The following is a 24,782-nucleotide window of genomic DNA, read 5'->3' as shown; positions in this document are numbered from 1 at the left end:
ACAAGATATCGAGCAGAAAGAAAACCGAGTCGAGAATTCGAGCGAGTCCTTTTTGTTTGTTTATGAAGCAGTTTGGACGAGAGGGACTTTTCGCAACATCCTAAGAGTGCGTGTGGGAGAATCGAGGACGACGCAATCAGGGAAAAGAAGTAGAGAAGAAACAAAAAGGTTAGTCAAATCATTTGTGAAACGGAGAGAGTTTGTTTATATTCACACCATATTTGCTTAATTTTTGTATTGAACAGTTCTATAACATAATTAGTCAGTCCAAATTTTAAAGAAGAAACAAGTAATCAATTAAAAAAGAGAAAAGTAAATTTTATTAAATTTTGTAAGAATAAATAACGAATTATTTAAATAAATATTTTTTTTTTTTTTGTTAAAACAGGAGATATTAGAATTAAAGCTTAATTTAGTAGATGAGAAATAGTTGCAACAAATTTAGATTTTAGCATATTTTTTAAATCCTATGTTTATGGTATATTGGATAAATAAATGATATTTTTTAACATTTATATGACATTGAGTGTGTTTAATTTCCTTGTTTTATCCTGGATGGAGTAAGCAACTAGAGATACCAGAAGCCGCAAACCAAAGGTAATGAATCAAAAATAAAATAGCCCTGAGAATAAAGTTTATTAGAAAAGTTAATTTAAATTTGGTTTTGTTTTACATAAGCAGTAATTAAAATAATTGAGTAATTAATTAAATTTAGAATTTGCTGATAAATCTCATAAAAGAGAGAAATACAGAGCATAACAATATGTTACCGGCCAAACCCGATTTCAGGATAAACTAGTTTGGCCTAGGCCAAACTAGTTTGTCTAAAATTTCTAAAATAATACTCGCGAGTTAAATTGCCAATTTTTCAACTAAAAACCCAAGTTTTCAAACGTTTTAGAGAATAACTTAGAAAATAAGTACGTTATCGATAAACCTTAGTAAAGGTTTATTCTTACTCGTCAAGCGTTAAAATCAAAAGCTTCAACGTGAAATAACCAAAAAACTATGCATTTTTCGGGTCAGATTCATTAAACCTTTTTTTCAAGTTTTTGAAAAAACCTATTTATAATGAAAGTCCCTAGTATTAAAACTAAGCATGTTTTGACGAAAATAGCTTTGAACCTCATTTTTTTCGGCGACAAAAAATGTTAAACCTACCCCTTAATTCACATTCCAATTGCAAATATAATATGCTCTAAAAATTTGACCGCATGAGTACAAAAATTTATCCCTCAATAATTTCAGATTACGTTCTATAGTCCGTCTAGAAAGTATAGGGAATTTTATATTTTTCCTAATTATAATAGATTTCCTTTTTGTAACATTTTAAGACAAAAGTAATGCATCAAGTAGGTTGTGCCGATAGTAGGTTATGGACAAAATCGCATGACAACACCATCTGTCAAATATTGTTGTTTGTAAACAAACTTAAGATTTGTGAAATAATGTCGCAAGTAGAAAAAAGAGAAGTGGTGGAATATTTGTATAGAAAGAGTGTCCGAAACGTTAAAAAATTAGTGCAATTGACTGAACTCGGAAAAAGTGCAGTGTATGAGACAATAAAGAGGATAAAAAATGGCATATAATATATGAGACATAGACCAGTTTCGGGTAGACCGCGTAAGATTCGCGGAAACAATTTAAATGCTTTAGTGGCTTTAGGACGACAAAATCCGCTCCTAGGGTTACGAAAATTAGCAAACAGATTTGGGAATCAACGAAGAATAAAAGTGTACCCAGAAACTGTCCGCATGTCACTCAAAAAGCAAGGCTACATATCAAGGAATCCAAAAAAATCCCTAATGACACCTCTGCAAAGGCAACAAAGAATAGATTTTTGTCAAGGTTTTCAAGAAGATAATTTTAATAATGTCTTTATATCTGATGAAAGTTGTTTCCAACTTGGTGCAAATCATCTAAAAGTCCTACCAAGAGAAAATGTTACCGTTCAAATTTCCAAATTTCCTACTAAAATAATGGTTTGGAGAGCAATATCTCAGCGTGGTGCTACACCTCTCTGTATAGTTAATGGTACTGTTAATAGTGCGAAATATTGTGACATCCTAAATGGTTTTCTTATTGAAACGGCTCATGTTTAATATCTAGAGAGGTGGCGTTTTCAGCAAGATAATGCAAGATGCTATACTTCTGCTTATACTCAAGCTTGGATGCAATAATACGAATTGGCAACAATTCCGTGGCCAGCAACCTCTCCAGATCTTAGCCCCATTGAAAACATAATATGGGGACTGATGAAGATTGAAGTGGAACGAGCAGCGCCACGAGATAAATAAGGTTTGATTCGGTCAGTTTTACAGGCCTGGAACACCATTACCGAAAATTATGGCCTTGACTCAGATTCGGGTGTACCTGGACGTTTAGTTAAGTGTTTAGATTTAAATGGAGGTTGTATAAGTAAATGAGATGAATTATTATTTGTTGAAATTTTATTTTTCAAGTGATAGAAATAAATACCGTAAAATTATAATTCTGCTTTCTTTTTTCCGGATACTTTCTAGACGGACTATAGTAACAATACTAACAATATTTTTGAAGTTATACTTCTTTAGGCGCGATTGAGATTGAGGGTGAATTTATATTGATCTGCACGCATGCGCACACCGACAGTATGGTATTAGTCGTTATACGGGCTCTGATTGGGTGTTGAAATGATCTGTCAATAATAAATAATTGTTCAATATGAAGGTAAACAAATGTATAATATATTAGTTTTATTGTTGTGAGGACAGAAACAAAAAAGTTTATAATTGTAGTGACATTTAAATAGTTTTTAAAAGCAACAGGTACGTAATAATTGTAAATGTATCATAGGTACCTACCTATTTGAACCTACCAAAATACATAGTATGTAATACTTTTATTTACATAATTTGATTACCATCAAAATTTCTATCAATGTTCACCTAATATATTGTTTTCTTACTCTATGTTTTGTTCTATTTTTTCAATTCTAAATCATTTCAATTCAAAATCAAAACAATTTAATTTAATTCAAAAATGTCAAAAGCTTAATCCGTTTAGTTAGTCGATCTTCGCACATAATGACACATTGCCTCCGTGGCGAAGCGTTTAATGCGAATGAACCCCAATATACCAACCGCGCTGATAGCTGGTTCGAATTTCGTTTAAATCGTATAACAGAAGTATAACTTCTTACGTGCGTACAAAGTACACACACATTCTTTTTTTATAATTTTGTAGATACAGTCAAACCTCGATATAACGGACTAATTGGGGGGACGGTGTGTCCGTTAAAGCCAAAAGTGTGTTATATAAAAATAGGTTTAAAATAAATCAAAAACTTTTTTTGAAAATATGTACACTGTATTATAAATGTTATTAGATCGTCGAGATGCGATCTTACCTCTGATAACTTTATTATTGGCAGTGTTGTTTTGTCTTCTTCACTATCTTCATTTCCATTCTCATTTTTTAGGTTCATAACTTCATCTGCTATTTTACTTTCAGTAATGATGTTATATCCATGGCCACCTTCATCTACTTCTAGCCATTGTAAAACATCTCCCTCAGTTACTTTTTTCTCCGGCACTATTCCTACACAACCCAGGAACCCTTGTAAATATATTACTGAATATGTGCCATCAAAGTATAACGTTAACAGAACGTTTTTAATTTTTTTACATTTGATCGGATTTTTTGTCCGTTATATCCGAAGTCCGCTAACTAGAGGTCTGTTATATCGAGGTTTTACTGTACGTTTATTGCAAAATAAATCTTTCGACGTTCTGATTCGGTCGCCGTCCTCAAAATTCCATTTTAAAAATGCTATCAATGAATCTGCTCACACTATCGACCGAAATATATTTTTTGTATTTTCTCTTATTCAATAGCCCAATTCAAATGTCTGTGGAAATATGTGATTAAAAATGCGTTCAGCTGTTCCGTCTCTAAAAACTTCCGTTAAAAATAAAAATGTAATCGGATAAAAATATATTTAAACTAGACACAAAAAATGTCTCTTGATAAACGTCCCGGGTGTGAGGACTTTAACATGGTTCCTAGTTTATTCTCGAAACAAAAAAAGAACGTTAAAAGTAATTTGTTTGATTATTTTATAATTTTTCATTTTTAAACAGTTACTGCAATTTTTTCTAGTCCAAGTAATGAAGCTTAAAATAGGACAAAGGCTCGCAATTTTTACAGAATAGATCGATTTGCTTGAAAATTTGAGAATAAGTAGTAGATAGTCCAAGGATCAAAATCTATATGAGGCCGAAAGGTGCTTTTACCATGGGGTGGTTGCCACCCCATCTCTGGGGTGGAAATTTTTTAATTTATTTTGACCGAAAAACTTGGTAAAAAAACATTCATTCTAAGCAAAAACGTACTATACATTTTTTTGATAAAATTAATATATATAGTTTAGCTCTCCAGGCCTAGAAGGCCCATGGCTTGGTTTACTATTCCTTTCCAATCTCTCCTATTTGCTGCTTTATTTTTCCAATTTGTGATTTTCAGTTCTTCTATGTCTTTTTCAACATCTTTCTTCCATCTGGTTTTCGGTCTACCTTTCTTCTTCTTTCCTCCTATTCCTCCCGTTAGTATTTTTTTGGGAAGTCTCGTGTTTGGCATCCTTTGGATATGTCCCAACCATCTCAGTCTTTGTGATTTTACGATCCCTACTATGTTTGGTTCACCATACATCCTCTCCAATTCCACATTTGGTCTTCTTATCCACATTCCATTCCATATCTTTCCGCCAAATATTTTTCTTAGGACTTTTCTTTCCCATACTTTAAGCATGACTTGCTCGGATTTGTTCATCGTCCATGTTTCACTGGCATACAAGACTATAGGTCTTATCACTGTCTTGTATATTCTTATCTTAGCCCCTCTAGATATGTTCTTATTTCTCAATAAGTTGTTTAGAGCAAAGATACAACGATTGCCAGCCATAATTCTCGCTTGGATTTCTTCTTTTATATTTGGTCTCCTAGTGAATGTCGCTCCTAGATATTGGAATCTCTCTACTTCCTCGAATTTATATATTTTTGCCTCTGTGTTTATTGTCAGGTATTGTCCTTGTGTGTATTCTCGTTCTGTCCATTCCATATATTTAGTCTTTTCTTCGTTTATGTATATCCCTTTCTTTCTTCCTATCGCCTCTAGTCTTTTTAGTATTTCTTTTAATTCTTGTTTGCTTCTGGCTATCATTACTATGTCATCAGCGAATGCCAAGCATTGGTGTTTTCGTTGGTATACAAGTCCTGTCCTGTTAATTTCGGCTTCTCTGATGACTATTTCAAGAAGGATACTAAACAACAGTGATGACAGTGGGTCTCCTTGTCGTACCCCTTCACCGACCCTAAACTTATCTGTTTCCTTTCCATTTATTTTAACCCTGTTCTCTGTTTCTCTGAGTGTAACTTTTACCATCTTTATTAATTTTTTACTAATTCCAATTTGACATAGTGCTTTGTATATTTCTTTTCGTTTAACTCTGTCAAAAGCTTGTTTAAAGTCAATGAATAGGGCCATTGTAGATTTTCCGTATTCGTAGCTTTCCGCTTGTATCTCACGCAGCAGGAAAATTTGATCCACCGTGCTGCGTCCTCTTCTGAATCCACATTGATATTCTCCTATGTCATTATCTATCTTTTGTGTTATCTTGTCTTTTATATGTACTGCAAGTATTTTATATGCAACGTTTAGTAGAGCTACTCCCCTGTAATTATGGCATAAACTTTTGTCGCCTTTTTTGTGAATTGGACACAGTGTGGCTTCAGTCCATTCTTTTGGTATGTGTTCTTGTTCCCAAATTTCTTTTATCAGCTTTTCCAAATGCTTAATTAGTACTGGTCCTCCATATTTAAACATTTCAGCTGTTATTTCATCCTTACCTGGGCTCTTGTTTTTCTTTAGTTTTTCTATTATTTCTTTTATTTCTTTTTCATTAGGCGGTCTTTCCTGTATTTCTTCTTGATCAATATTTTCATTCGGTCCTTCTTCTTCTTCTTCTGCATATTCTGTTGTGGGAATTTCATTTAGAAGCTCTTCGAAGTATTCTCTCCATCTGCTCAGTATTTCTTCGTCGCTTACTAAATTCCTTCCATTTTTGCTTTTGTAGTGTACAGGTTTTCTTTGGAACCCCTTTTTCTCATTTTTTACTCCTTGATATAAGTTCCTGACTTCTCCATTTTTATAGTTTTCTTCTATGCATTTCAATTTATCTTCGTTGTACTTTCTTTTCTTTGCTCTTATGATTCTTTTAGTTCGTTTTCTTTGTTCGTTGTATTGTATCTCCATCTCTGGTGTTTTCACTTGCATCATTTTGAGTCTTAACTTATTTCTTTCATCCAGTTCTATTTTACATTCTTCATCAAACCATTCTTTGAATCCATCTTTTATATTTCTATTACTGACTTGCGCTGCTTTGGTCATACATACTTTTATTTGCGTCCATTTTTGTTCGATGTTTTCATTTTTTGCAATATTTTCCAGTTCTCTAGTGACTAGTCTTTCATATTTACTTTGTTCTTCTTCTGACAGTAGTCTAATAGGTTTAGTTACTTTGTACCTTTTTTTCTGTTGATTTCTAAGAACTGGTATAACCTGTTTAAGTTGTATTCCGACTATAAAGTGATCTGTGTCTGCATCCGGTCCTCTATATGTTCTTATGTTCTTTATACATTTTTCCATGTCTTTTTCGATGAGCACATGATCTATTTGATTTATGGTTTTTCCATCTGGTGATCTCCATGTTCCTTGATATATTCTTTTGTGTTGAAAGTACGTGCTCATAACGATCATGTTTTTTTCTTTTGCAAAATCTATTAAGAGGTGACCATTTTCATTCGTTGTTTCATGCAGACTATATTTTCCTATGGTGGGTGTGTATATTTCTTCTTTTCCTATTTTGGCATTAGCATCACCTAGTACTATTTTTATATCGTATTTGGGAATATTTTCGAATACTGTATCTATTTGACTGTAGAAGTCTTCCTTTATCTCTATGTTTTTCTCTTCAGTCGGTGCATGTATGTTTATAAATGTTATTTTTTGGTATTTTCCTCTTATTCTTAGTATGCATATTCTCTCTGAAATTGGTTTAAAGTCAACGATTAGATCTTTCAGCTTTTTGTTTACTACAAATCCTGTGCCTAACATTCTATTTTCGCCTCCGCTATTGAAAAATAAATAGTCATTTATTTCCATTGAGTTTTGGCCTAGTTGTTTCGTTTCTTGTAGTGCTACTATTTCGAATTTATATTTTTTACATTCATCTACTAGGTGTTTCAGTTTTCCTTCTTCGTATGTTCCTCTTACATTCCATGTTCCTACTAATATATGTTCTTTTATGGGCTGCTTTTCATTAATAATCTGTACATTTTGTCTATTTCGTGTACCTGTACTTTGCCATGTCGTCTCCGTTATTTCAGTCTGCGTGAATAAAATTAATAGTGTTCGATTTATTCGCTATCGAAAGTGTTAGTTTTATATCGAAAAAATCAATGTTTTTAATCAGTTTTCTGCTAATAACTCAAAAAGTGTTCGTTTTATAAAACAACTTTGCGTAACAAAAATGTACCCTTTGAAAAAATAAACAAAACAGTTGTTTTTTATTTTCTTTAAGACCAATAGTAATTGAGCTATACTTTATTATATAATTGATGGATTCGACCGTTACTTGATGGAAGTTCATTTTATCTCACAATAAAACACTGAAAAACGTTTGTTTTTCTATACTTCCACAAAATTTATTACAACTATGTTATTACTACAGCTGTTTCGGCAAAGTGCCTTTCTCAAGTGATATATTTTACAATGTGTTTGCCTTTTTAAGTCTTTAAAGACTTAAAGTCTTTAGAAAGACTTAAAAAGGCAAGCACATTGTAAAATATATCACTTGAGAAAGGCACTTTGCCGAAACAGCTGTAGTAATAACATAGTTGTAATAAATTTTGTGGAAGTATAGAAAAACAAACGTGTTTCAGTGTTTTATTGTGAGACTTTATTATATGTTAGCTCTTCTTCTCCAAAAATGCTAAATATTGTAGTTTCAAACTCAAAAGACGGGAAAACTGCATTTTTCGAGAATAACTTGTTCAAACTAATTTAAAGTATTTAAAAATATCTATCTACAGAAAAAAAGTCTCTATCTCAAAAATTAAGTGACTTATTATGAAAAGAATGTCAGTCCCTATTTTTTTCAGCGAAAAAGTGATCGGAAACTTCCCCCTATTTACCACCCTAGAGGTTCTAGGTTCTAGAGGTTTGAGCGGCTTAGAATGATTAGTTTTTAAAAAAAATGGAGTTAAAAGCGAATAACGGATTTTTCTAGTTTGGTAAAAAATGCCCTTTTCTTCAGAATAGAAAGATTTACATCAGAGATACGAAAAAATATGTAAATCTAAAGTTGTAGCTTATTTAATCCCCAAGAACAGGGTTAGCAAAAATTTTTTATGGCAAAAACTGAGTGAGCTATTGACAATTAAAACTTGTAATACCACCTTTACCAACCCTTTTACAGTCACCTATTTTTGCTACTTAGGATTTTAAAAGGATTCAATATTAATAACCTTATATATTTTGTCTTCTTCTTCTTTAAGTGCCATCTCCGCGGCGGAGGTCGGCAATCATCATATCTATTCGTATTTTAGAGACGGCTGCTCTAAAAAGTTCATTTGATGTACATCCGTACCACTCTCTCAGGTTGCGCAGCCACGATATTCTGCGTCTCTTTGTTTGTGACGTTCTGTCCACGATATTTTCAGAATTCTTCTGTACACCCACAGCTCGAATGATTCTAGTTTTTCCACTGATGCAGCATTCAAGGTCCAAGCTTCCATTCCATAAAACAAAGTCGAGAAAACGTAGCACCTAGCCAACCTAACTCTTAGCTCCAACTGCAAATCTCTTGTGCAGAGCACTTTTCTCATTTTGTTAAAATTTGCTCTAGCCTTTTCTATTCTGATTTTGATTTCCTGTAAGTAATCTCCTGTGGAGTTGATCATTGTTCCAAGGTATGCATATTGGTCGACTCGTTCGATATTGGATCCGTTTATGAAGAGATTCTCCTTATTTCTTTGAGTTTTCGATATTCTCATAAACTTTGTGTTCTTGACTTTCATTGTTAGCCCGTATTCTTGTCCAAACTCTGCTATTCTGGTCACCAGCCTCTGAAGATCCCCAATATTTTCAGCTAAGATGACTGTGTCATCCGCATATCTAAAGTTGTTAATGGGAACTCCATTTACCTTTATTCCAGCTGTTTCACCCTCAAGAGCTTTTTTCAAGATATCTTCCGAGCAGGCCTTAAAAAGAATTGGCGACAACATCCTTGTCTCACTCCACGTCTGATTTCAATTTCCTCTGACAGCTGGTCGTTAACACGTACTTTTGCTCGTTGTTTATAGTATAAATTCGATATAATCCTGAGGTCATTGTAGTCCAACTTCTTTGATTCCAGGACATGCATTAATTGTTCATGTCGTACTTTGTTTCATACTTCTTTATTTGTGTATTAGTAATAAATTCCAGAAGTTTGACTGGCTTAGAATGATTAGTTTTAAAAAAACTGGAGTTAAAAGCGAATAACGAATTTTTGTAGTTTGGTAAAAAATGCCATTTTCTTCAGAATAGAAAGATTAGCATCAAAGATACGAAAAAATGTTTCAATATGAAATTGTAGGTTATTTAAATCCCAAGAACTTGGTTTGAAAAAAATTTTTCTACGGCAAAAATTGAGTCAATCATAAATGAGTATATTATCGAAAAACATTGATTTTTTCGATATAAAACTAACACTTTCGATAGCGAATAAATCGAAAAATATTAATTTTATCAAAAAAAATGTATAGAACATTTTTTGCTTAAAACTTAACTTTTAACTTAACCTTTAACTTTTAACTGCTTAACTTTTGCGGTCAAAATATAATAAAAAGTGTTCTTAATATATTTGCTTAAGTTGTTGTTAGTTCTTAACAATAAGAACCGAGGGAGAAAACAACTACAGAGTGGTGTTTACAAACTAACTTGTGGTGACTGTCCGAAAACTTACATCGGTCAAACTGGCAGAACCTTTGACAAACGGATAGCAAAACACAAAAGGGCTTTCAACAATAGAAAAACAGACACTTGTACATACGCACTTCACCTTCTAGATCATAATCATTCTTTTAATGAACAGTTTCAAATTCTGCATATTCAAAATAAAGGCCTTAAGCTATCTTTATTAGAATCTATGGAAATTAATAAACTGAAAAATACAGATATAATTCTGAATGACCAACTCGAGACAAACAGCTCCCCACTGCTCAACTTCTTTAGTTAAAGACTTTAAAAAGGCAAACACATAGTAAACTAAATCACTTGATAAAGCCACTCTGCCGAAGCTGTAGTCACATAGTTGTAATAAATTTTGTGGAAGTATAGAAAACAAACGTTTTCAGTGTTTTATTGTTAGATAAAATGAACTTCCATCAAGTAACGGTCGAATCCATCAATTACATACTTTGTTTATTGAATAACCTTTTAAAGATTCCACTTCTTTCAACATATAATAATTATATTGTGCTTTATTTCCCCCTTTTAATAATATGTACTGTTACGAAGTTCCGTAACATTGCTTATATTATAGAAAAAGTCGCTTGATAAAATAGAAAAAGTATGAAAAATTAGAGTGTTATAGATGTTATCGAAAAATCTGGAAAAGCCTGTGGGATGCCCCATCTCCCAGGGCATTTTAGATTAAAAACATGTAAAGTTTCCCCAATGTTATGTCTGCGAGACGAAAGTAGCTTGGAAGGTCAGGGAGATACCATCCTCTCCACGAGGATTGATCTTTTTTATCTTCGGACATAAGAGTCTCCTTCCTTTTATATCGTCTCTGTCACACATTTCCATGATAATATACAGTTTCCCTTCGTTGGTATACAACCCCTTCGTTTTTAATCCTTCTTCTATCAGTACATATTATACCCCACATCTAGAGTGCAATGTATTACAATTTTGTCACTCAGTTGTTACGAAAATGAAAATCTTTTCAAATATCGGATCATTTCACTATCATTCACATTGTAAATTGGTGACGTAAGTGTTAAAGTTCAAAAATCCAAAACTGGTCTGTTTCACGATTATCACGGTAAATCTCCGATTTATCCAATTAACATAATCCAAAGAAACCATATAAATTATATATTATGTTATCAATAAAATTGTGTCGGTGTATGTCATTTCATATAGAGGAATCTCACTAATCAATACTACGTATAAAATATTGGCTTCGATATTATTAAAAAGATTAGTACCATACGCCGAAGAAATAGTTGGTGACTACTAGTGTGGTTTCAGGCCTGGCATAAAATTCAAAAATTAACCAAATCAAGTTTCAAACCCCTTCTTTAAGGTCCTGAAGAGATTTTTGTCATTATTTTATTACAAAGCTGTTATTTTTAATTATTAACAATTAGCGCTATAGTCCAGGATGTATCGTCGCCCCGTTAGTGAAATTATTCCGATTCGATTTTTTTGCACAAACTTACTCAAAAAGAGGTTCTTATAACATATCCACAGGGTGCCGGGAGGTGCCGTGGTCTAAAAATTGTTTAAACAATTTTTTTAAACAAATTCACAAAAATAATTTTTTCACTTCGAACAAATTTTTTTAAGATACCTAATTTGGGACATTCTGAGCCAAAAAGGTATCTTGTGATTTTTCTCTAAAATTGATTGTTGTTTCTCTAAAAACGAAAATGGCCATATAACTCGACAAAATTCAATTTTAGAGAAAAATCGCAAGAGACATTTTTTGCTCAGAATAATCCAAATTATCTAAAAAAAATCGTTCGCAATGAAAAAATTATTTTTGTGAATTTGTTTAAAAAAAATTGTTATAAAAATAATTTTTCGGATGCCCGGCACGCTGTGGATGTGTTATAAGGACCTCTTTTTGAGTAAGTTTGTGCAAAAAAAATCTAATCGAAATAGTTTCGCTAACGGGGGCGACGATACAGTTGGACTATAGCGCTAATTGTTAATAATTAAAAATAGCAGCTTTGTAATAAAATAATGACAAAAATATCTTCAGAACCTTGAAGAAGGGGTTTGAAACTTGATTTGGTCACTTTTTGAATTTCATAATAATAATTTTTAATCGAGTTATTAAGATTTGAAAATGGCCATTTTCGCATTTTTCAAATTTTCAATCACATATAACTCGCCAACAATCAATTTTGGAGAAAAATGACAAGAGATCTTTTTTGCTCAGAATGACTCAAATTATCTGCAAAAATATTGTTCGAAATGAAAAAATTATTTTTGTGAGTTTGTTTAAGAAAATTGTTTAAATAATGTTTCGACCACGGCACGGCCTGGCACCCAGTGGATATGTTATAAGGACCTTTTTTGAGTAAGTTTGTGCAAAAAAATCGAATCGGAATAATTTCGCTAGCGGGGGCGACGATACTGCACGGTCTGTGAAGTGTTTTATCAGTTTGATAGTGAGCGTTGAAGTGAGTTATTCAATAATTGTTTTGCAAAAATCAAAGTGAGAAAAAAATTCAGTGCAATGTGTGTTTATAAGACTAAATCAATTATTTTGTATTTATATATTTTACTTTTGGAATGTTTGTGATTTTTTTTTTGTAGTAAACGTTATATTTGTTTAGATTACATTGTAAGGCTGACTACTCGTTTTTTTGTTTTGCGCCTGGGCCTCGATTTTTGACCCTTCGCTTCGTAATCAAACGTATTCGTTTCGTATATGTTTAGTATACGAAGCGAATATGTTCGATAACGAAGCGAAGGGTCAAAAATCGAGGCCCTGAGTCGTTACATTATGCTAAAGTCATACAATAAAATGTTAAAAATAACGCTTTTTTTGTTATTCTAACAAATTTTTGATATTAGAGAGTTATCAAGTAAAATTCTATCCATCCGTTATTTTGACACGTAAACGCTATTTTTTTACGGTATAAGTTTTAACGTATATGTAATTTTAGAGTTATCAAGTGCTTCACGTTAAAAGTTGGTAGCTGTCAGTCAAATGTTGTATTTGACAGCAATATAAATATAATTAAATTTGTTTAAATTTTTTTCTATTTTTGGTTTCTTTCACCCAAGATACATAATATTTTGTAATTTTGCCTGGTTTTGTACAATTTGGGTTTCAAAATTTTTCTAAAGAAATATGGAAGAGATCTTAGAACAAGCAATAAGGTACTTGAGGCCAATGACGAAGATTTAGAAAAAAAATTTGAAAATAAAATGTTTTCCACCAACTCCAAATGTTAGCAGATGGTCAATCAACCAAGAAAACAAAGACAAAACACCTTATTAATGTACAGAAATAAAATTTCATAACAAAGAACAGATGACATAACCACACATAACAGAACTTAAATGTCCGAGTTTTGCCGAATTAGTGCGATTCGCTTCTAACGTTACCGTATTTCAAGCCCGCTATTCGACGTACCGTAACGGAGCCCGTAAACGTTAAAATCATTTCCGTTATTCAATCTTCATACTGCGCATGCTCCATTTCTAAAATAACGTTACCGTATTCTCCTAGAAGTACTTGATAACTCTCTATTTTTATCATCTAATACCGTTTTTTATATGTGCGGCATTAGGTACCGCAGTGTGTCCACTCATGTAACTTTACCAGACGTGGCTACCTGAGGGTTAAGAGCCAGGTTCTGTTACTTGGGGGGTTTTTAGGGTCGCTTCGTTATATACGAAAGCATCTTATCTTCTGGAGTTTTTTCCTGACGTCATCCCGAACACAATGCAAAAAGATGCTGTATTTAAAAATCGATTTATTCTGATGCTTTTTGTTCTAAATGCCCTGGTCTATTGTAGCTCTTTGTAGAAATTACATTTGACGAAGAAATAATCAGGTTATACATATTACCAATTTTCATTTAGTTCCGGATGTAGATTAATTAGGTTATGTGTAATTTAATTAATTAAAACGTTTAATGTGAAATTTGTCGTATAATTTTAACTAATTTAATACACCGTAGTCGCGAATAACAAGCTACAGAGGAAAATTGTATTTATTGACATTAGGTTATTCGATACCTAAATACTTTCTGTTTCATATAACTCTTCTATCTACTGTTCTTTTTCATGCATCTGTGTATTTCTTTATATTTTTGGTATAATTTCTTTTTTCGGTCTTTTAAAATATCCCAACCATCGCAATATTGATGCTTGTACTACTTCTATCGCATGCTCTTTAAAAATACTCATGATCTTGGTATAGATTAATTTTCTATATACTCTCTATATACCTTCACCTCCAAAAATGCTTCTCAATATTTTCCTTTCCCATGTTTTCTTCGTGAGTTTAGTTTGGCACCCATGTTTCGCTTGTATAGAGGACCGTCCGTCTCAAAAATGTATTGTTTGTTATGTATTTTGGCTCGACTCGACATATTTTTTATACATCTAAACAAATTTTTATAAATAATAAAAAAGTTATTAACAATATTCAAAAACAGCGAGTATGTCGTTCGTTTTGCAATAACTTTTTTGTTTATTAACCGATTTTAATTTATTGTACCTCATTTTGTGTACCTTTTTTTTTCTGAAAAAGTTGTCTGTTGACGTCGAATTTCTAAATAAACAAGTTTTTTAAGTTATGAGCGAAATAATAAGTTTGACGTTTTGATTGCTTTTTAAAAAATAGTTCCACTAAAAAATTTATGAATCCCTAGATGAGAGTATATTTGTAATATATTAGTTCAGAGAAATAAGGAAAAAATATTATATCCTGTTGGTGACACAACCCCCTCCAGGCCGAAACCAAATTTTTTGAGTAGTATGGACATCTATAATAATAACCTATACGTTTCCTGCAGCCGATTTTGATGATATACATAGTTATCAAATGAAGATCAAAAAACGGTAAATTTTCGCTTTTTTCGTCTATTACCAAAAAGTTAAACATTTTAAACAAAATTGGAAAGAAATCCTTTGTAAAAGGTATAAAATTTTTTTTATTAAAAATCCCTTAAAAGGGCTACATCACAACAAAACGTTTTCGATTTTTTATAAAAAATCTTCATCAGTGTTCGATAAACTGGATGCTAGCTGAGCCACAAAAGAAAAATATCTGGGTAAAAACCCTTTACATAAAATATAGATGCCTTAAAAGTGCATACTTCAATAAAAAGGCCTGTGATGGTCACATGGCAAACAGGATAATGCCCTAAGGTAAGGTATACAGGTTTCCCAACACGTGGGATCCAAATTGAGTTGATCACATTTCAATGACTTAATGGCAACTGACTTAATGGCAACTGAGCTACAGTAGGAAAAATGAAAGAATACCCATGAACGAACATATAAAACACGCTGTATTTTCCTGTCACCGTGTCACAAAGAAAATTGCCCAGCGCAAGTACATGTAATAATAATTATTACATGTACTTGCGTTGGCCAATTTTTTGTGTGACACGGTGACAGGAAAATACAGCTTGTTTTATATGTTCGTTCATGGGTATTCTTTCATTTTTCCGACTGTAGTTGCCATTAAGTCATTGAAATGTGATCAACTCAATTTGGATCCCACGTGTTGGGAAACCTGTATACCTTACCTTAGGGCATTATCCTGTTTGCCATGTGACCATCACAGGCCTTTTTATTGAAGTATGCACTTTTAAGGCATCTATATTTTATGTAAAGGGTTTTTACCCAGATATTTTTCTTTTATGGCTCAGCTAGCATCCAGTTTATCGAACACTGATGATGATTTTTTATAAAAAATCGAAAACGTTTTGTTGTGATGTAGCCCTTTTAAGGGATTTTTAATAAAAAAAATTTTATACCTTTTACAAAGGATTTCTTTCCAATTTTGTGATTGATGGTATACAGCCAACTACAGGAAAACTTTTTCTTTTCCTTGTGGATTTTAAACAAATTTTAAAGTAAGAAACTCATAAATCGTATAAAAAAACTTCAATATGGCGATCGCTGAATATGTCTATTTTTATTGGTTGCTTAGAAAATTGTAAAATAAATCATAAATTTTGAGTTTTTATAAATATTCATAACTTATGTAAAAATTAACTTAAAACCTTCTTATTACACGGAATGCTGAGACTTCTGGTGCTTAAATCATATCCTAAATTTCAAAGCAATTGGTCAAATAGTTTAAAAGTTATGTAATTTGTTTGTCCCAAAGTAATTTTTTTTGCAACACTAAAGTCAGAAAATGATGAAGTTACAGTAACCCGTTGTCCTAGGTGAACGACAAACGCGACAACGCGACACGACGCGACGCGAAAATATCAAGTAATGGTTGTATTTGTGTATGGCCTACGTTTTCGGGTTAATCAGTCTACGACAAGACGCGACGAAGTGCGAACTTGATTTGTTCGCGACGAGACACGACACAGTGTGACGCCCCATTGCTTTTTTCAATTCAAATTATGCTACGCAATAATTAAATAAATGAAAACTAATAATAACTATATAGTACCAGTGTTTTTTCATTAACATACCTTAAAGTCAGTAACAGCCCCTCCTCAATAGAATTTGGTTTTTGAAAATTACTTATTGGCAGTTATTGATAGCTCAGTTATTAATACTGAGTTTAACAGCTGCAATGATATAATCGAAAGTGAATAAGCCACAATACTCTTTAAACCAACGTGGATTATTTCATTAATTTCGGATATAAATGATTAAACTCTCCAAATTTACTCGTTCTAAATATATGACATTTGTTGTCTTTCTTTTTCGTTTATGGAATTTTTTAGCTAAGTATTTAAAATATGAATTTTCTAGTAACACTGCCGTATAATTCCCCACACTTAAGAATAGGAATGAATAATTATTGACATCGTCACGTTTGTCCTGGTTTGAGTGATCTAAAGCGACGCGATGCGACGCTACATAAGCCACACGTCGCGTGAATTACTGGTCGCATCGCATCGCAACGCATCGCATCGCGTCGCGTCGTTTTCCGTCGCTCACCTAGGACAACGGGTTATACTTAGGATAGTTTATGAAAGAAGATTTACAATATTAATTTATTTAAAAAAAAAAATGACAAAAAATAATTCTAAATATTGCAAAATTATTTTGCAAGAACATGTGAATTAACAAAAAGGGGGACAATTGTTTTTCTTTCTAAATGTGTATAAAAATTCAGTCTTTCTAAATATGAAAAAATAATTATTCTGCGGGTAACGGTTAAAAAGTTATTCTAATTGTTTATAAGTAAGCAAAAATTCGACATGTTTTTGCAAAATACTTTTACACTGTTTAAAATTACTTTTTGTCATTTTTTTAAATTAAGTTAATAGTAAAAATGTTTTTCTTTCGTAAACTGTCCGAAGTATTACTGTATCCTCATAATTTTCTGACTTATAGTGTTGCAAAAAAAAATGAATTTGGGATAAACAAATTAAATAACTTTTAAACTATTTGACCAATTGCTTTGAAATTTAAAATATAATTTAAGCACAAGAAGTCTCAGCATTCCGTGTAATAAGAAGGTTCTAACTTAATTTTTACATAAGTTATGAACATTTATAAGATCTCAAAATTTATGACTTATTTTGCAATTTTTTAATATTAACAAATAAGGTTAGACATATTCAGCGAACGCCATATTGAAGTTTTTTATATGATTTATGAGTTTCTTATTCTCAAATTTGTTTAGAATGCTTCACTTTTTAGTAATAGACGAAAAAAGCGAAAATTTACCGTTTTTTGATCTTCACTTGTTTATAACTATGTATATCATCAAAATCGGCTGCAGGAAACATTAGGTTATTAATATAGATGTCCATACTACTCAAAAAATTTGGTTTCGGCCTGGAGAGGGATGTGTCACGAGAAAAATCTTATTTCTCTGGACTATATTATCATACTATGCATTTCAACTGTCAACCCTGTCTATACCATTCTGTTATGTTCGTGTAAAACTCCCTTAACCATGAATGTAGGTTGGTACTACTATCATCTGAACGACAGCTGTCAGATACTTAATACGGCGATAGAAAATGGAAACCATGTGCATAATTCCTTAAAATAAAGTATTTTACATCGAGTATTATTTCATTACAAATACTTACGTCCTTTAAGTACAAAGGACTTGACATTTGGCGACGAGGATAATGGATACAAATATTACAGACACTACATCAACTACAGCCGGTACAAACACGAGTTCCTCGACTACAACTGCGATAGTTGCACCTGCTACAGCTCCAGTAATGTCTACACAAGTTTCTACATTCCAGTTTTCCGTTGAACCTTTTAACCAGACAGCTACAAAATGGTCCAGGTGGGTAAAACGGCTGGAAGGAGCATACAAAGTTTTTAAAATTCCAGAGGAAATGAAATTGCCCTATTTACTACATTACATGGGGTCGGAAGCATACGATACACTGTGTGATAAACTAGCTCCAGAGGTCCCTGAAGACAAGTCATATGAGGATACAGTTAAGTTAATGGATAATTTTTACAACCCTGCACCACTTGAAATTGCTGAAATATTTAGGTTTCAATCAAAAAGACAAGCAGAAGGCGAAAGTATACAAGAATACCTACATTCTCTACAGAAACTTGCCATAAACTGCAACTTTTCCACATATTTAAAAAGTGCTATACGAAATCAGTTTGTTTTTGGTTTACAGTCAAAGAGGATTCAAGCCAGACTATTAGAAACAAAGGGATTGGACTTGGACCGAGCCGTAGAAATTGCAGCAAGCATGGAAACTTCAGAAAAGGATAGTAATCAATTTTCTCACAACAATAATTACAATCGGGCTAGTATAAATGTTTTAAATGCGAAAGCAAAAAGTTCTCATAAAAATACAAACACTAGTAAATTTAATGATAATAATACAGTAAATAATCATAGTAGCTCTCCTAATAATACTTCTACAATGTCAAATAACCCTAATAGGGCTTGTTATAGATGCGGAGACACCTCGCATTTAGCCGATAAATGTAATAAAAAGCATTTAATCTGTAACTTTTGTAAAAACGTCGGACACATTCAAAAAGTTTGTTTAAAGGCACAACAAAATTCACACAGGCAAGTAAATTCAGTAAACTCTGCTCAAGAGGTCTTAGAAGTAAATGCTGGAAATTGCAAAGATAAATTTTTTATAAATTTAAAAGTGAATGGTAATATTTTAAATTTTGAAATTGATTCTGGCGCTGCTGTTACAATCATAAATAAAAATATATTTGAAAAATATTTTCCTGCATTACAATTACAAAAATCGGATGTTAAATTAACTACATACTGCAAAAATAATTTGAATGTTTTAGGTTTAGTTTCAGTGGAGGTTGAGCACCAGGAATTAAAGCACACTCTAAAGTTGTATGTGGTGGATGGTGATGGCTACTCACTGGTTGGTCGAGAGTGGATACATGCTCTGGAAATCAATTTACATCAGGTAAATACAATTCTACATGAAAATTTTGAAATTGCAACTTTGTTAGATAAATATAAACATTTATTTGAAAAGTCAGTTGGTGAAATAAAAGGGTTAGAGGCTGAAATTTATCTAAAACCTGGTACTAAAGCAAAATTTTGTAAGGCCCGTCCTGTAGCTTTTGCATTACGCCCTAAAGTTGAGGCAGAATTAGAGTCCTTAGTAAATCAGGGAGTCTTAAAGAAAGTAGCATTTTCGGACTGGGCAACTCCTATTGTTCCTGTAGTTAAACAAAATGGGGACATACGCATTTGTGGTGATTTTAAAATCACATTAAACCCTTGCATTGAAGTGGATGAATACCCTTTACCTACACCAGATGACCTACTTTCCCAATTAGCAGGTGGGGACAAATATACAAAAATAGATATTACGAAAGCTTACTTACACTTGCCAATAAAAGATGAAATGAAACATTTACTTACATTAAACACCCATAAAGGTTTATTTCAACCAAATCGATTAATGTTTGGAATTGCTAGTGCTCCTGCCAAATGGCAACGTTTAATGGAGCAAATGCTACAAGGAATAGATGGTATTTCAATATTTCAGGATGATATAAGAATTACAGCTCCAAATAATACCTTACATTTACAAAGACTTGAACAAGTTTTAAAGAAATTATCTGAACATAATTTACATATAAATTTGGATAAAAGCGAATTTTTCAAAGACGAGATTGACTACTGTGGATATAAGATGAGTAAAACGGGTGTGTCTACTAGTGCAGATAAGGTAACTGCAATTGCAAATGCTCCAATACCTACAAACAGAACTCAAGTTCGGAGTTTCTGTGGCCTAATTAATTATTACAGACGTTTTTTAAAAGATACTTCTACAATTTTACAACCATTAAATAATTTACTTAAAAAGAATGTCAATTTTAAATGGTCGAATACTTGTCAAACTGCGTTTGACAAAGCAAAAAAACTCATTTGTTCTAGAAATGTTTTATGTCACTATGACCCAAATTTACCATTAGTCCTAGCAACTGATGCATCACCCTATGGGGTAGGTGCAGTACTTTCACATATCTTTCCAGACGGTACAGAGAGACCCTTACAGTTTGCTTCTCAAACTCTTACTACTACACAGCAAAGGTACTCACAAATAGACAAAGAAGCTTACAGCATAATTTTTGGAGTAAAAAAATTTTACAATTATTTATGTGCTAGGAAATTTACTTTGCTCACTGATCATAAACCGTTAGTTCAAATTTTTGCACCTGATAAAAGCCTACCAGTTTTAAGTGCAACAAGAATGCAACATTATGCAATTTTCTTACAAGGTTTGAATTATGACATTCGTTACAAAAATACAGATTCTCATCTCAATGCTGACGCACTTTCACGTCTACCTATAAAATCAGAACAAAATTTCACACATGATGAGCCAGATATTTTTGAAATAAATCAAATTGAAACTTTGCCTACAAATATTAGAGATCTAGCTTTTCATACAAAAAATGATCATACCTTAAAAAAATTACTTGTTGGGTTAAAAACAGGAAAACCTGTTGATAAACGATTTAGCTTCAATATAAATCAAGCTGAATTTTCATTACAATCTGATGTTATTATGAGAGGACAAAGAGTAGTTATACCTACTAAATTGAGAAATAAAATTTTGACAGAATTACATACTGCACATTTTGGAATAGTTAGAATGAAATCTTTAGCTCGTAGTTATTGCTGGTGGCCTCACATAGACCAGGATATTGAGTCACTTTGTAAAAATTGTTTAGAGTGCAATAAGCACAAGAACAACCCAATTAAAGATAATTCTCATATATGGGAACCACCAAAATTTTGTTTTGAACGAGTGCATGCTGATTACGCTGGACCTTTCAATGGAGGTTATTATTTTATATTGGTAGATTCCTTCAGTAAATGGCCTGAAATTCATTTTACAAAAAATACTACTACAAAAACTACTATTGAAATTTGCCGAAAAATTTTTACAACTTTTGGTATTCCTAAAGTTTTTGTTACAGACAATGGTAGACAATTTGACTCTCATGAGTTTAGAACTTTTATGAAAGATAATGGAATTACACAAAAATTTACTGCACCCTACCATCCTGCAACTAATGGACAGGGAGAGAGATATGTCCAAATACTGAAAAAATGTTTAAGGGCTATGCGAAGTGAGGGAAATGACAGGGAGTTTGAATTATGTAAGCTACTTATGCAATACCGCAGAAGCCCACATACAGTTACAGGTAAAAGTCCCTCAGAACTTATGTTAGGAAGACAAATAAGGAATAGATTAGATTTACTTAAACCTTCATGTAGTGATAGAGTTACCTATACTGATATGAGTCTAAGAAACTTTGATATAGGAACTAGGGTTTCCGTGAGGGATTATTTTCATTCTAAATGGCAATTTGGCATTATTGTACTCAGATTAGGGTTATTGCATTATTTAATTCAGTTAGATGATGGTAGAACATGGAAACGTCATGTAGACCAAATACGGCAAATTGGGGAATATACTCCATCTCAAAATAATCCAACATGTTACATTCCGGATACCATTACTCACAATTTGATTCCGAGGGAGGCATCAATTCCAGAGCACAGTGTCTCACCACCACCTACCGAAGTGATTACTGATGAATCCGAAATTTCAAACAATATGGAAAGTTCGAATAGTGTACCTGGGGCTCAAACTGAAACTGAGGAACCCATTTTAAGGCGTTCCACTAGAGTAAGGAATCCTGTTACCAGACTGAATTTGTAAGTACTTTTACTTCTAGTTAACTTTTGTAATTCTTGGTCAAGGGAGGAGGTGTTATGTTCGTGTAAAACTCCCTTAACCATGAATGTAGGTTGGTACTACTATCATCTGAACGACAGCTGTCAGATACTTAATACGGCGATAGAAAATGGAAACCATGTGCATAATTCCTTAAAATAAAGTATTTTACATCGAGTATTATTTCATTACAAATACTTACGTCCTTTAAGTACAAAGGACTTGACACATTCTAACAAAAAAAAAGCTTAATTTTTACTAACTTGGTTGGAATATTATACGATATTAATATTATAATATAATAACACAGGGCCATTACAGGAAGCGATTAAACGTATTGTCCTTTTCATGATCATTTTTCAGTGCGTAACAAATGATAGGAAAATGGGTAAGTCCGTGATAATATACATTTATGACATTTATTCTAACATGACATTTTAGTTAAATTTGACAGTTGTCACATTTTATTTTCAGTTTGGAATAAAAACAAATCAAATGTGTTTTTGCATTTATAAAATGGTATTTTCTTTGATTTGTATAGTCTTATAAATTATACAGATTATATTTGTAATATTATTATCTAATTAAAAAAAAATTATTTTTTTATTATGGCGCCATCTATCGACAACTAGAATAACTAGAATAAATGTTATAAAAATGTCACCGACGAAATGTAATCACCGACGTGCCTTTTTTTCTGTCACATACAATTTAATGCGTTAGAAAAAAATCGAAAAACTGTGACGCACTGAAAGATGATCATGAGAAATACTGTAGATGTCATCTAGCAAAAGTTGCCACAAATGCAAAAATGACCAAAATATGGAAGTTCTACAAAAGACCTACATAAAGTTCTTGTAATAAATAGATTAGATGTTCTGTCGTACCCACCTCTGTAAGTATATATGCCACATTTTATCCTATTTTAGGTTATCGAATACCTTGGATTAGTCAACAAAGTACAAGTACGTTCCAGTGGCGGCTCGTCAGAGGAGGCAAGGGAGGCATAGCCTCCCCATAAATTTTTTTACACACGCTACACTGTTTCGTTTATCTTGAATAACGAAAAACAATAAGCACTCTCACTATTATACAACGTGTAAATTCCATATTATCACTAAATATCACTAAATAAACGCACGGAGCATTAGCATTAGAACGCATGATTGCGTCTCAATTTTTTATTATTATTGTAGGCAGGACCCTGTGTTATTCCGAGATGCATGAACAGAGCCGAGAAGCCGGCCTCCGTTGCTAATGCTCCGCACTGCGTTTAAGGAGACCCGGTCTCCTAAGAGTGGCATCTACGGTGTCATCACACGCTGACCGGAGATTTACCAACGGAGGCTAACTAGCTTTTCGGCTCCGTTGCGTGCATCTCGGGACAACGAATTTTAGGGCCCTGACTAAAAATAATGAAAAAACTAAAAGTGCGAATTTTGTTATGAAATTTGGTATGTGGGGTTAGAATAATATTTGGAATAACTTGTTCAGATAACTTTTTCCGATATCTGTAACGTAAAGCAAAATATCGGCAATTTATCGTGTATTTTGGATTCGCAGTAGGCCGCGTTTAGAATTAAAAAAATTCAGTTGAGTATCTTAAAAAATGTGAACCTTCAACCTCTATGGACTGCAAAACTTCAAATCTGTATTTATTTTGGCATGCACATCTACTTACAAAGATGGAATTGTTAACAAATAAACGACACAAACTTTGGTATTAAACTTTTATAATTAGACTAACTATTTTTTATATACAACAACATTCAAAACAACCAACACATTGAGATCTATTCTATCTAAAACTAAACCTAACAATGAACAAGAAAGGACAAAGAATTGTATTTATAAAATACCTTGTGAATGCGAACAGTTTTATATAGGTGAAACATCAAGACCATTAAACGTTAGAATAAGTGAACATCAATCTTATATTAAAAATAGAGAATTTGATAGATCTCAAATATGTCAACACGCATGGGATAATGAACATAGAGTTCAGTGGAGAGATTCAAGTATAGTCCTGAAAGAAACAGATAGTAAAAAGAGAAAAATCAAAGAAGCGGCTCTAATTATGCTAAACGAAACCAATTGTGTCGCAAATTCCTCGGTGGAATGCAGTAGGATGTGGATACCCATACTGAAAGAGGAAGTCAATAGAAATAAAATACCACAATTAGTAAGTCAATAGTCGAGTTAGTACATATTTTATATTTTAGTATTATTTATATATCCATGTATTATTGATATTATTTATAATTTAAACAAAATTATAGTAAAGTCAGAATTTGGTATTAATTTTGAGAGTAAATTAAATGTAAGACCAAATACTTACGATGTCGGGATAGTATCACGAGGTTTTTCCTGGTTTTCCCTCGTGATTTACTATGAGATCTCCAACGCGAGAATTTTAATGTCACCGTTGCATGTGGTTGTCTTTTTAAAGACAGATCACATGCTATGATTTTTTTGTGATGGATATTCTTGAGTTGTGGTTGATTTCAAGTAATCGAATGAACTATCTTTCAGTAAAGTCGTCCCAGGAACGCAACTCATAAATATTGGCAACATCAT

General features: G+C 32.6%; 2 protein-coding genes across 2 annotated transcripts in view; one reads left to right on the top strand and one right to left on the bottom strand.

Annotated features, from left to right (window-relative positions):
- The window catches only part of LOC126880554 (SNF-related serine/threonine-protein kinase-like), a 111,992-nt gene that overhangs the window by 63,683 nt on the left and 23,527 nt on the right, over positions 1-24,782 (bottom strand). The window lies entirely within an intron of this gene.
- LOC114337386 (uncharacterized) lies at positions 17,912-22,099 on the top strand. Its single transcript, XM_050644486.1, has 2 exons — positions 17,912-19,409; positions 21,896-22,099. The coding sequence occupies exons 1-2, from the start codon at positions 18,117-18,119 to the stop codon at positions 21,956-21,958; spliced, it is 1,356 nt and encodes a 451-aa protein (XP_050500443.1). The 5' UTR covers positions 17,912-18,116; the 3' UTR covers positions 21,959-22,099.

Source organism: Diabrotica virgifera, chromosome 2 (genome assembly GCF_917563875.1).
Source record: "Diabrotica virgifera virgifera chromosome 2, PGI_DIABVI_V3a".
Lineage (NCBI taxonomy): Eukaryota > Metazoa > Arthropoda > Insecta > Coleoptera > Chrysomelidae > Diabrotica > Diabrotica virgifera.
Note: the sequence above shows the minus strand (reverse complement) of the source record. Positions and strands in the feature narration are given on the sequence as shown.

What these genes read in the sequence shown, in the direction of transcription:
- LOC114337386 (XM_050644486.1), top strand. Translation starts at nt 18,117, where the DNA reads ATGGATACAAATATTACAGACACTACATCAACTACAGCCGGTACAAAC. An exon ending in TGGAAATCAATTTACATCAG is followed by an intron (nt 19,410 to 21,895) that starts GTAAATACAATT and finishes AGATGATGGTAG; the next exon opens with AACATGGAAACGTCATGTAG.